This window comes from Mauremys mutica, chromosome 3, assembly GCF_020497125.1.
Source record: "Mauremys mutica isolate MM-2020 ecotype Southern chromosome 3, ASM2049712v1, whole genome shotgun sequence".
Classification (NCBI taxonomy): Eukaryota; Metazoa; Chordata; order Testudines; family Geoemydidae; genus Mauremys; species Mauremys mutica.
The window spans coordinates 148,714,312-148,727,132 of NC_059074.1; the positions used below are offsets into that span (position 1 = coordinate 148,714,312).

At 50.2% G+C, this 12,821-nt stretch overlaps 1 protein-coding gene across 4 annotated transcripts in view; it reads right to left on the minus strand.

The window, feature by feature from the left end:
* MDGA1 (MAM domain containing glycosylphosphatidylinositol anchor 1) overlaps positions 1–12,821 on the minus strand; it is a 191,343-nt gene that overhangs the window by 24,224 nt on the left and 154,298 nt on the right. For all 4 annotated transcript variants that reach the window (XM_045009519.1, XR_006577983.1, XR_006577984.1 and 1 more), the window contains 2 exons: positions 7,231–7,383; positions 6,107–6,241 (listed from right to left, as the gene is read on the minus strand). In XM_045009519.1, the coding sequence (XP_044865454.1) occupies positions 6,107–6,241; positions 7,231–7,383 (288 nt within the window). The remainder of the gene's footprint in view (positions 1–6,106; positions 6,242–7,230; positions 7,384–12,821) is intronic.

Below are 12,821 nucleotides of genomic sequence, written 5' to 3' on the forward strand. Positions count from 1 at the left end.
CTTCATCTCAATGACATAATCCTACATGATACAGTGCTGTGCCCTCTGGAGGCAATTCAACATGTTTTATAAAGATGTGTTATAGAGTGGGACCTCTCTTCACCCACTACTAAAAAACAGCCACCTGCAGGGTGGAAAGTAGCAGCTGTTCTTAACAGTGCTCAGTAACACTACACAACACAGGAAGTGATGAACACACAGGTCTACGGGATGAATTTACCCACCCTGCAGGCTGGTCAGGAGCCTGGAGGCTAACATCCCGAATCTTGTGACAAGTGCCCTGGGATCATTAATGCCTGCAAATATCAGGGCCTCTGTTTCATCTGAAAGCTGGCACCTCTGTCTACCTAGGTACCTCTCTGCCCCTCGTCCCCATACTGATTTCAGTACTGACTCAAAAAGAACATCTCCATCTGAATCACCAGCATCACTTCACGTTTCCCTGGGAGGCATCCCATCCAGCTAATGGCCTGACCAGACCCCATTTAACTTGGTGACCAGACAGGATCACAGTCAGAGGTGGATTGGAATAACAGTGCCTGTAATACTCGTCAGCTGAGTTTGAGAGCTGTTGGACAGACCCACGATAATAAACCTGTTCCCTGAACTTCGGGATAGGAGGAGGGGTAGTTCCCATGCTCCCTCTCTGAGGCCACATCCCCCCCACTAGCCCGGATGCAGACCTCACATGGCAGCGACTAGTACTGGTAGTAAATGTACCAAAAAACCTGAACATTTTGACCCAGGCTAGCAGTGACATCATGAATCCGAAGGCAGGGGAAAAAAATCCCTTTCACTGATTGGATGAAAGTAGTCACATGACTGGCTATTCAGCCCCCAAGTACCTCCAATTTGTGCACAGTTACTGCTTTAGGAGAGAGGAAGCATTCTGGGCAGGAGTCTGGGCGCTTGATTGTGCTAATGAAGCCATCTAGCATGGTGGCCACACATATTAAGGCGCTATGTCTGAGAGGAGCCAAATCCCCTGCTCTGATAGACCCCCAAGCCATTCACCATCTGGGACTGCAATTGACAACACAAGTAAATGAAGGAGGCATCCCAATCTCCACTGCAAGCTCTGTGTGCATGGGTGTGTCTGGCAGGGGAGAAGATCTGGTGCTGCCCTGGAACAGCAGATCATTTGCACAGCATTGCAACTGCTACTACAGCAAGAAGCACCATAGATAAATAGCTGTGAATCTTGATATGAATAGTCATGGTAAGAGACACTGCTGCAGCTCCAGCAATTAATCTCTTATGCTAGTATCCTGCAGGGAGGGAGCTTAATGGTTAAACTCGCGGTCAGGACTCCTGGGTTCTAGTCCCAGCTGTGGCACTGACTTATTGTGATACTTCAGACAAGACTCTTCTCTGGGTCTCAGCTTCCTCTGTTGTTAGCTAGGGTTAGTGGTATTGAACCCCCTCATGGGGTGCGTGAATTCATTCATTCATGTGGGTGAAGTGAAATGTAAAGGGATCCTTGAATGGAGACACACCAAAGAAGGGCTAAGGACAATTGTTTTCTAGATTTCCTTCTACTGCAAACAAGATGCTCTGCCGCCCTGCATTGTAGAAAGGGGATTCCCCACCTCTAGGTTCCTCGGGGCATCTCAAGGTCACGGGATACTGGGAACCCTAATTCTGAGGGTGTGTGTGTGGAAGAAGCAACAGCCAAATAACTCAAGGGGAATGGGAAGGGCCTCCAGAGAGCTCCCCTCCATCACGTTCTCAGCTCAGCTGAGAGACGTTCAACATTGCCCTGCTCTGTTAGTCACTGAATATTTTATACCCTGGCTACACACGCTCCATTTGTATTCGGTTTCTCTCTTTCGTCATATCTATTATAAACGAGCAGGGGCTGGGAACTCTCCCAGGGAAGATTTGCCTGGATGGCTATGGATATTTTATAGTCAAATCGTGAGAGTAAAGCAGCTTCCAAGTCGTGGTGGTGATGGTGGTTGTGGTGGGGGGAGAATAAAAGGTAATAAACTAGTTATTAAAAAGAAATAAATGTTGACTTTTACACCGCTTCTTTCCATGGTGGCAGAGGGCTGCATGGCGCCGTGGTGGAGGGCCAGCTGCCGGGAGAGGCTGGGACTCATCTGCATGCTGGCCCCGGGGCCTGCTGATGTTCTTCGGGTCATGCAAACGGGACACAGGCTGGCACTGGTGCGATGGGTCTGTGCTAGCACTCGGTCTGGTCCAGCTGTGCTGGCCAAGATATAAACACTAGTGTGCGCGGTGCACGTGGGGAATGGACAGCTTAGGGAGAGTGAAAGGAAAGTGGCTCAGATGTGCAGTGACTAAGTCATCGCCATCAGACTGTCAGGTGTGACGCATGGCTGGGTGGGAGGTCTCAGTCCAGTTCCTCATTTGGCACAACAGGTCCTAGTGAAGAGGCCAATGACTGAATGAACCGGAGAGCTGGAGCCCTGAGTGGGATGGACCTGCTCTGTGGCTGGATGACTTCAGCCTCAAGGGACAGCCGTTTGTCACCCTTCAGCAGTACTAAAGCTGCGGGGCCTGGTCCCACTTGATCCCCTGATCATGCAAGCAAAACTGTTCTTAGAGCAAGAAATACCAACTGGAAATCAAGATCTAACCATAGAGCCTTCTGGAGGGAACACAGTGTGTCCTTAATGGGGGAGATTAACTACTGCCCAGAGAGCCCTCAGGCTGGAGAGCTGCTGAAGGCAGGAGCATCTAGGGAAGGACCAGGTCCAAGAAATGTGGTGGATGCTAGTGGAGATCCCCAATGCTGGGTCAGAGTCCAGAGGGATGAGAAGAGGAGCTGGTGACATGCCAGCACTGGAAGACTAGTCAGCTTCATGCGAGCAGTAGGGAAATTGACCCCAAAGTGTAGGCTTTAGCAGTAGGTCACCTTACAGAACAAGATTTGGTGAGACAGGCAGTGTTAGGGTTACTGGTTGCTCTGATTTACTGGGAACATACTGATTTTGCCCTGGTGTCCCAGCAAATTATACTGAGGCCAGACTGATTCGAGACCACAGTGATGGGCACTGCTCTAAAACAGAGAGAAGGTAAGTATGCGAACTCAGATTTATGGAAGGATGCATTGTTGGGCCACAACACATGGGCCACAGCTCCAACAGGCAGAGGGAGAAGCATTCCCTCTCCCCTGTGACTCTATCCGGTCAGTCTGCATTTTAAAGAATTCATTCACCCTCAGCTCAAGCAGCACCAAACCTGAGAAATCATCAGATGCCATTAACATTAACTTTGTGCGAGATGGCTGGATTGTTTAACAGCCCATTTGGGTGGCAAGAGGGGAGCGGGGACCAGACAGGGAGGATCATATTAAGTCTGAATGGAGAAATGAACAGAAGCTGAAAGATTCCTGAGGCTGGGGCATGGAAATGGAACCCAGCGGTTGTCCCAAGTCTCTGGAGTCACTGAGACTTTCTGGCTTCTTAATAGCTGGAGTCAACGCAGAAAGGGTTAAAATGCCAATGAGCAAAAGAACTCCAGTGCATCCGTTCCCATCTGCATCCATTTTCATCCTCCCTCCAAACCAAACCCAGACCACCATGTTACATGCGGGTGCTGAAAGGTTCCGATGGGAAGAGGGTCTTTGTCTGTCCTGCAGAAGGGGTTTCTTGTAGTGCCCTGTATGAGGTACAATGCCCTATGCCCAAACTAAGCAAGGCTGGAGGAGCTCTCTTTTCCCCTGCCACTCCTCCTTCCGCCACTGGTCTGTCTCACTCTGCGCTGGACTGATGAAGGGGGAAAGCCTTCTAAGATGTCTGGAGAAGGGCTGGGTAAAAACATACACTGGTCAGTCCACAGCAAAAGCTTCTGATTCATTCCACAGGCAATTGTGGCTGACCAGATCAGAGGAGGTCAGGAGAGTCCATGCACAAAGCCATGCGAGTACCTCATTGTGACCCAAGCTCTGCTGAGCGATTGGATGAGTCCAGCAGGCACAGAAAATCCCAGTGTGAAGTGGGACTGACATGGATCTAAATTCTGCGCAACCTACCCCTGAGAGCACCAACACAGCCCGGCCCACTCATACAGCAAGTATGAGCATATTGAGATCCTGCTGAATTGTCACAACATTGAGAGTGCGGGGCAAAATCATAGACTCGTAGGACTGGAAGGGACCTTGAGAGGTCATCTAGTCCAGTCCCCTGCACTCCTGGCAGGACTAAATATTATTTAGACCAGTGGCTCTCAACCTTGCCAGACTACTGGACCCCTTTCAGGAGGCTGATTTGTCTTGCGTTCCCCAAGTTTCACCTCACTTAAAAACTACTTGCTTACAAAATCAGACATAAAAATACAGAAGTGTCCCAGCACACTAGTACTGAAAAATGGCTTACTTTCTCATTGTTACCATATAGTTATAAAATAAATTGACTGGAATATAAATATTGTACTTACATTCCAGTGTATAGTATATAGAGCAACATTAACAAGTCATTGTCGGTATGAAATTTTAGTTTGCACTGACTTCACTAGTGCTTTTTGTATAGCCTGTTATAAAACTAGACAAATATCTAGATGAGTTGATGAACCCCCTGGAAGATCTCTGCATACCCCGCAGGGGTACATGTACCGCTGGTTGAGAACCACTGATTTAGACGGTCCCTGAGTCCTCATTGAAGGTCTAGGGGTGGACACCTAAGGGCTTGGCTACACTTACACTTCAAAGCGCTGCCGCGGCAGCGCTTTGAAGCGCTAAGTGTAGTCAAAGCGCCAGCGCTGGGAGAAAGCTCTCCCAGCGCTGTCCGTACTCTACCTCCCTGTGGGGAATAACGGACAGCGCTGGGAGCGCGGCTCCCAGCGCTGGGGCTTTGACTACACTGGCGCTTTGTAGCGCCGCAATTTGCAGCGCTGCAGAGGGTGTGTTTTCACACCCTGCTGCAGCGCTGCAAATTTGTAAGTGTAGCCAAGGCCTCAGTGACCGCTAGGACAACCTTCACCTCCTCATTGCTGGGAAGCAGTTCACAGCCACATAACCAGAATAGTCCAAGCCAGGCAGGAAGTGCCCAGATCCTGGACCCCAGCCTCTTCTGCCTTGCTACACACAGGAGTCATGGTGTAAGGGACTGGTCCCTGGAGTACATTCCATGCCATTGACCTCAATGGCATTGAGGCAGAGCTGTTAATTAACCCCATTTACCAGAAGGCGGCCACACTCCTGTCTGGGCCGTGATTTTTCAGTCAGGCTCCAGTCCAGCAGGAGATTAATAACCCAGTGCACTGTGGGAAGAGTGCATCTATTATTCAAATTAATGAAATTATAATCAAGAGGTGACAAATTAGCAATTACTCCATGACTGTATATGGAAACTCATTAGTGTGCCAGGTTCTTCCATGGTGCTTGCTAGGCACATGGGCTCCTGCTCCTCTGACTGCTGAGTTGGGTGGGAGGAGATGCCCCCTCAGAACAGCTTTGCCTCAGGATACAACCCCCCTCCCCGCAGATCTGTCATCCTGGCTTCCACCCCAAAACCACTTTAGCAACCACGGAGTCCCATTTTTCCCTTATGTCCCACAAAGGGACAATACCCCCGATACAATTCCCTCTGCACCCCTCCAGGCCCCCAGTCTCTCCTGTGATATCACACCCTGCTGTCTCAAGGGGAGAGACGGGAACACTCACAGCTGGCCGAGGAGGGAATGAGGGGGATTGTGGGATGGCTGTGGTGTGGCCAGAGAACGAGAGATCAGATGCAAGGGCGTGATGTTATGCTACAGCGCAGGGGATAGAAGAGCAGGGGTGAGGGGCCGCTGCAGGGGATGGTGATGGGGAGCAGGTGTTCTACAGGAAGGGGATGATCAAGGGAGCACAGCCCTGTTTCATGGGGGATCGCGGCATGGTGCTGGTGTGGTAGGGAGGCAGAGGCTCAGAGGCTGAAGGGCTACTGCCAGGTGCAGGGCAGGCACTGCAGGGAACTGGTGCCCTTGTCAGAGAAGGCTTTAAATGCAGGGCTCACAGCCTCATTCAGCTCTGCACTGGGGCAGTGGAAAAGGACTATTTGAGGATAACAGAGGATCACAGAGCAGACATGGCTGGAAGACCGTCCCCCATGGGGGATTCCCACCCCAGGCCAGTGTTGCCCCTTCTCGGGTGACTCACCAATGTGCTTCCCGTACATGTGGTAGAAGAAGGAGACGCAGAAGTACTTGCCGGTGATGTTGTACAGGGGGCTGATGAGCCGGGCCTTGTCTCCTTGCACCCGGGGCCGGGAGGCCTCAATGAACATGTAATAACCTACAGACCAAGAGGGAAAGGAGGGGGAAAGGCAATGCACCAGGTCTCCCTCCCTGCAGCTCAAAGGAGATGCTGACAGCTTAGACCCAACATCTAGGGCAGGCTCTGACATGGAGAGAAATGCTGGGAGAAGGAGTCAGGCTTGCTCTTCTTACCCCTGGCTGAGCAGCCTTTGCTTTGAAAACACCCAACCATGTTCTTGCTTTGAAAACACCCAACCATGTGCCCTGCTGATCCTGCTCAGGTTTTTTCACCTGCTACTGGAGTATACTGAGGAGTGGCAGCAGGCAGTTTGAGCTGGCATGGCAGAGGTCATGCTTTTCAAATTTTGGGATATGGGCGATGGATGGGGGGGATTAAGTCCTTCCCCTACAGCACTGGGAAACCCAAATCTGGTTGCTTTGTGCAGGAGGAGAACCGGGGAGTGAAATGGACGAGAGAGGAAAGTGGAACTGATCACTCTAATTTCACTGTGCCCAGCTGAGTGAGAAGCTCCAACAAATTTGCCCTGGATGGCAAGATCTTTAAATAACAATATCAGAGGGGAGATTTGGTGGGCTGGTGGCCTCACTGAGATCCCTCCTTAAGATAACATCTGGTTGGAACCAACTTGGACATTCCTCAGTTTCCTACTTGCTTCTCCCTCTGTGACTTCAAAACAAGCATCAGATGGGACAAGGGCATTTGGCAGCAGGCAATTAGCTGGTAACGAGCTCTCACTATTTCTTTAAACAAAGTTGTGGGCGTTTTAATTGTGTATTTAATGCCAATCAGTAGCATGCAAATTAACCGCCTGCTCCCTGCGCCCCATGCAGAGCAGACGTGTGTGCCTGGAAAGCAGATCAGCACTCCATCCTCGGGATCTTCGGGGTGGGGGGGTAGCGGGCTGAGGAGCCCCTGACAGGGCTTTGGCAAGACACAGTACAATGGCTCTTCATGCTCTCAACACGCACAGAGCTGAGCAACAGGAAAACTGGAAGCCTGCATACCTTCTTCTGTGCCACTGATATCTGTGGATGGCCCTGTGTTGACAGTGCGCTTGGGGTTCTGAGTCAAGGCATTCTGACGGGTCCAGTCAAAGTTGTCCATCTTGTCTTGCGTGAAGCCACAGATCTTCTCGTCCTCAAAGTGGCAGGTGTTATCTGTGGGCAGAAAAGGGGCTGATCAGTTACTGAGCTTCACCACGCCCCAAACCTGCTGGTTTGGCTTTTTCACTCGGGGGGAATGCGCGAGTCTGTAATGCTGCGTCAGTGCAGAAGGAATCCATGTCACCACAGGGATAGGTGGGCAGGGAACTAACCAGGGAGGAAAACTTAATCAGCTTAAAAAACCCAAGGAGTCCTTGTGGCACCTTAGATACATCTAGCTTGGGTAGAGGATGTGATTGTCTACAACAGTGGAATAAGGGTACTAAGACCAAGGAGAAAGGAGAATCAGTAGGGTGCTCCATGGGGGCAGAGCTATAGAAGGGTAAAAGGAGCATTCAGGCTAAATATACCAGAAAAGTTTTCTGAAAGTGATATCTGCTAGATCAGGGGTCGGCAGCCTTTCAGAAGTGCTGTGACGAGTCTTCTTTTGTTCACTCTCATTTAAGGTTTCGTGTGCCGGTAATACTTTTTAACACTTTTAGAAGGTCTCTTTCTACAAGTCTATAATATATAACTAAACTATTGTTGTATGTAAAGTAAACAAGGTTTTTAAAATGTTTAAGAAGCTTCATTTAAAATTAAATTAAAATGCAGAGCCCCCCCGGACCGGTGGCCAGGACCTGTGCAGTGTGAGTGCCACTGAATATCAGCTTGCGTGCTGCCTTTGGCACATGTGCCATACGCTGCCTACCCCTGTGCTAGATTGTGGAATCATCTCCCGGTAGAAGCCTCATCGCCAGGATATTTGAAACCAGACTGGACCAAGCATGAGCAAATGCACTGTAGGGAAGAATCTGAGGCCAGGTCTACTCTAGAACAGGTTTGCAGTAATAGATATAACAGCAAAGCCCCCTAGTGGAGAGACAACTTATATTGACAAAGGAGTTCCTTTGCTTGTGTAGTCAAACCACTTCCCCGAATGACATAAAAGCTACATCGGCCAAAGGACTCTTTTGCTGATATAAGCTGCATCTACACAGGGGATTTTGCCAGCACAGCTGTGTTGGTTGGAGAGTGATTTTTTTCCCCCTCACTCCTAACTGATACTGTTAGGCAGCAAATCTTTGTAGAGTAGACCTGGTGTGAAACAAGCTATACCAGCAAAAGCACTTTTATGCTAATGTAACTGCCTGGACACTTTTGCTGGTACAGAATTTTTTTTTTAAGTCATCTTCCTCCCCCAACTGACAATACTATTCCGCAAAAGCTTCTAGCGTAGACCTGACATTACATTGGCTCCCAGAGAGTGGACTAAATGGACCTGACAAGGCTTCTCCACCTTTAACTTTTATGATAAAAGACAGGTCCCAGGTCAAGGAGATCAAGGCCCAACCACTGACTTTGGATGCCTGCACTAGGATTCTGTGGAGCTGTATGTAGGAAAGAAATAGAGAATAAATAGAACAGGGTCCAGTGATGGCAGATGAAAATGCTTGGAGGCTGGAGACTGCGCGCCATAGGTCAAGAACCTGGATAAGACTGGGACTGCTCAGTTTAGAGAGGAAGCAAATAGGAGGGAACACAAGTGAGGTATAAAAACTCACACACCAGTGGATGCTGCAGCGAAAGTAAATCAGGATTGTGACCCTGACAGACCAGGTGCCAGCTCATGCCAATGTCCCCATGTTTCCACTGAACACTGACAAATACATTGCTAGAATCAGCCTGGCTCACCTGTGTCTTAGTATTGTTAAAATAGGTATTAGAAGAAGAAGAAGAAGAATGTGTTTAGGATTTAAACATTATCTCACTTATAACATTAGTATCCCATATTGCAAGGTGATGTTTGAGCATTTGTAGCTGTAAGCCTCTAACTGTGTAAATACCAGACAGGAGAGAGACATTAACTAGTGTGAAACACAAGCATCCAACAGAGGCTGTTATGTCCTGCCCAACAAGGAAGGCCCATCAGCACCAGAAGGACTAGAGTGGAACATTAAAGAGGACAAAAGACTTTGCTGTTTACTCTCCCCTGCCCACCCCACAAAGATGAGTCATGCAAGTGAATTCCTCCCATGAGCTGAGTTTGCAGCTCAAAGCAGATGGGGGAAGGGAATAAAACTCCCTAACATGGAGGAACAATGTCTCATTGCTGCTTGGACTCCGGGGGGATGGCTGGGGGGGCGGGGGGGGGGGAGGTTTCTAGGCACAAGCAAGGGATCCCCAGCTGCTTAGCTTCGGTTAGACCTAAAGGACACATAGAACTTGCTTATTATAGAAACTTCTGTTACCTTTTGAATTTTAAGATTGTAACTCATTTGTATACACATGTTCATGGGCTTTAACCTTGTAAATAACTCCCATTTCCTTTCTCTAGTTAATAAATCTTTAGATAGTTTAGTATAGGATTGGCTACAAACATAGTCTTTGGCGTGCAAGCTAAAGTGCAACTGACCTGGAGTAAGGGCTTGGCTACACTTACAAATTTGCAGCGCTGCAGCAGGGTGTGAAAACACACCCTCTGCAGCGCTGCAAATTGCGGCGCTGCAAAGCCCCAGTGTAGTCAAAGCCCCAGCGCTGGGACCCGCGCTCCCAGCGCTGTCCGTTATTCCCCACAGGGAAGTGGAGTACGGACAGCGCTGGGAGAGTTTTCTCCCAGCGCTGGTGCTTTGATTACACTTAGCGCTTCAAAGCGCTGCCGCGGCAGCGCTGCCGCGGCAGCGCTTTGAAATGCAAGTGTAGCCAAAGCCTTAGTGACCAATTCTTTGGGATTGGGAATAACCTGAATATTTGTGTGATTCATGGTGTAAGGGATCATCTATCACAAAGGCAGGCTTACCTGGAGTACCCAAGGGGACTGTCTGGGACTCCATGTTAAGTTATAGTGCCTGAGGCGTTTACACTTGATAATTGTCTGGTGAAATCTAAGTATAGCACTTGCAGCCAATTAGGCGTTTGTGCCCTGGTTCTTAACAGTCTGCCCTGAGCCCCTGCAGGACAGCTCAACCAGGAGCTCCTCTCTACAAGGGGCACCCAATGAAACTGGGAAGCAACACGTTTAAAAGGAGAAACTGACAGGGGCTAGCAATCCCCCTGCCTTGGGACACAAGCTGAGCACTAAGCACCAGCAACACATTTCCCCTATGGGCATGTGAAAGCACAACTCTCATTTACATCAGTCCCTATGTTTCCAAATTCCTGTATCCCCAATAAGTTTGATTCTGGATGTGCTTGCTTCAGAAACTGGCTGGGAGAGAGCCCGGGGTCACGTGGAATTCAGGGGCTCAGTCAGGGTCTCTGGAGACCTTATCTGGAGTATAGAACTTGGGGCTTTAAACTGTTGTCCCCTCTTTCTACTGCATGCCTGTCTCTCCTTGATGGCACATCGCTATGGGGACTGGATAGCACCCACCATGTTAGATTTGGGAGGGTGAAAAGGAAGAGAAATGGACTCTTCTGAGATCCACAGGGATCCACACACGGCCCTCACTACCACCTGCACCTTATGCTCTGTCCATGAGGGACTCAACCACAATGGTTCACTGACCAAGGCAGCTGGGTTTTGCTGCTGAATGCAGGCCCCAGGAGCTCGGCAGGAATGCAGTCATAGGGAGCTCCGCTGCCCATTTAACTGCTGATTAACCCTAGCTAAGTGCTCTCCATTCAGTCCATTCATTTCTAATTAGCATCCTAATCCAAATTAGCTATTGCTTTGTAGTGCTGAGCTCAGGGGCTGCTCTGCAGCTGAAGCTGGAAGAGGAGGAGGGAGAAGTGGGGACTGGCCCTGGCAAGAGCCTGGGAGATTGGAGGCCTGGGGATCATGGTCATATGTTCTCCATGGCTGGTTTGTCTCCAGCTCCGAAAGGCAGGGGAAGAAGCGAGACAGCAGCTGCACCGTGTCCTTTCCAGCGGGTTATGTGAATAAGGTGGCTGAGATCCAGGCCTGTTGTGCTGCTGGATGTGCTGAGATCTTCAGATCACGACAGGGGAGGCTGGTATTCACCAGCCTCCAATCTGTTTAGGTTGTACCAACAAGCCTGGCTTCACCTCCACCAGGCCCAGCTCCTGTACCAGCACAATCAGTCCTGCCAGAGTGAAATACTCGCCATGGTTTAGCCCCTGGGTAATCCCAACTACAGTTCACGGGCTGCTGGTTGTGGTTCGCTGAATGCATGGTGTGCTCATTTGCGTGTCATTACCCAAACGCACTTCCCACTCAGAGTGACTGAGCAGGCAGGCTGGTGTGTGACACATTGAAAACATGGAAAGGAACAGCATTTGAATTGTGGGCAGGGCCGGCTCCAGAGCCCAGCGGGGCAAGCACCCGCCTGGGGCGGCCCTTTCCCGGGGGGGCGGCAGGCTGGGCCGGCGGACCTGCCGCAGTCATGCCTGCGGGAGGTCCACCGGAGCCCCGGGACTACCGGACCTGCCGCAGGCATGACTGCGGAGGGGACGCTCGGCCGGCGGCTCCAGTGGACCTCTCGCAGGCATGACTGCGGCAGCTCAACCGGAGCCGCCGGACCAGCGAACCGCCCACAGCTGCGGGAGGTCCAGCCGAGCCCCGCGACCAGCGGACCCTCTGCAGTCATGACCGCGGGAGGTCCGCTGCTCCCGCGGCTCGGGGGCGCCTCCCGGGCATGACTGCTTGGGGCGGCCAAATTTGTAGAGCCGCCCCTGATTGTGGGGACACCCTGCGGGACTTGGGGGTGCTGGTGAGGACACAACTATGTCCACCATAGGAGGAGAGATTAAAAAGACTGGGACTGTTCAACTTAGAAAACAGACAGCTAAGCGGGGGGGATCGAAATCTATAAAATGGTGTGGAGAAAGTGAATAAGGAAGTGTTATTTACTCCTTCGCATAACACAAGAACTAGGGATCACCCAATGAAATGAATAGACAGCAGGTTTAAAACAAACATAAGGAAGTACTTCTTCACACAACGCACAGTCAACCTGCGGAACTCATTGCCAGGGGATGTTGTGAAGGCCAAAACTATAACGTGGTTCAAAAAAGAACGAGATAAGTTCATGGAGGATAGGTGTCTCGATGGCTATTAGCCAAGATGGTCAAGGATAAAAATCCCATGATCTGGGTGTCCCTAAGTCTCTGACTGCCAGAAGCTGGGAGTGGACAACAGGGGAAGGATCATTCAAAACTGTCTTGTTCTGTTCATTCCCTCTGAAGCATCTGGCACTGGCCACTATCAGAGAGAGGATACTGGGCTAGATGGACTATTGGCCTGACCTAGTAAGGCCGTTTTTATGTTCTTATGCAACAATACTTGTAATGATCCCCTGCATCACTGAGAATACAGCAGCAACCTGACGGCTGCCCTGGCAGCGTGATGCAAACCCTGCCTCAGATTCCATCCACCTGGCTGGGATCCTGGTTCAGCAACAAGAAGAGCAAAGGAACCTCCCTGTTTAAATATTAAACCGTTGGGTTAAATATTGAACACAGAAGCTTTTCTCTGGGTTGTCAGAGCCAAG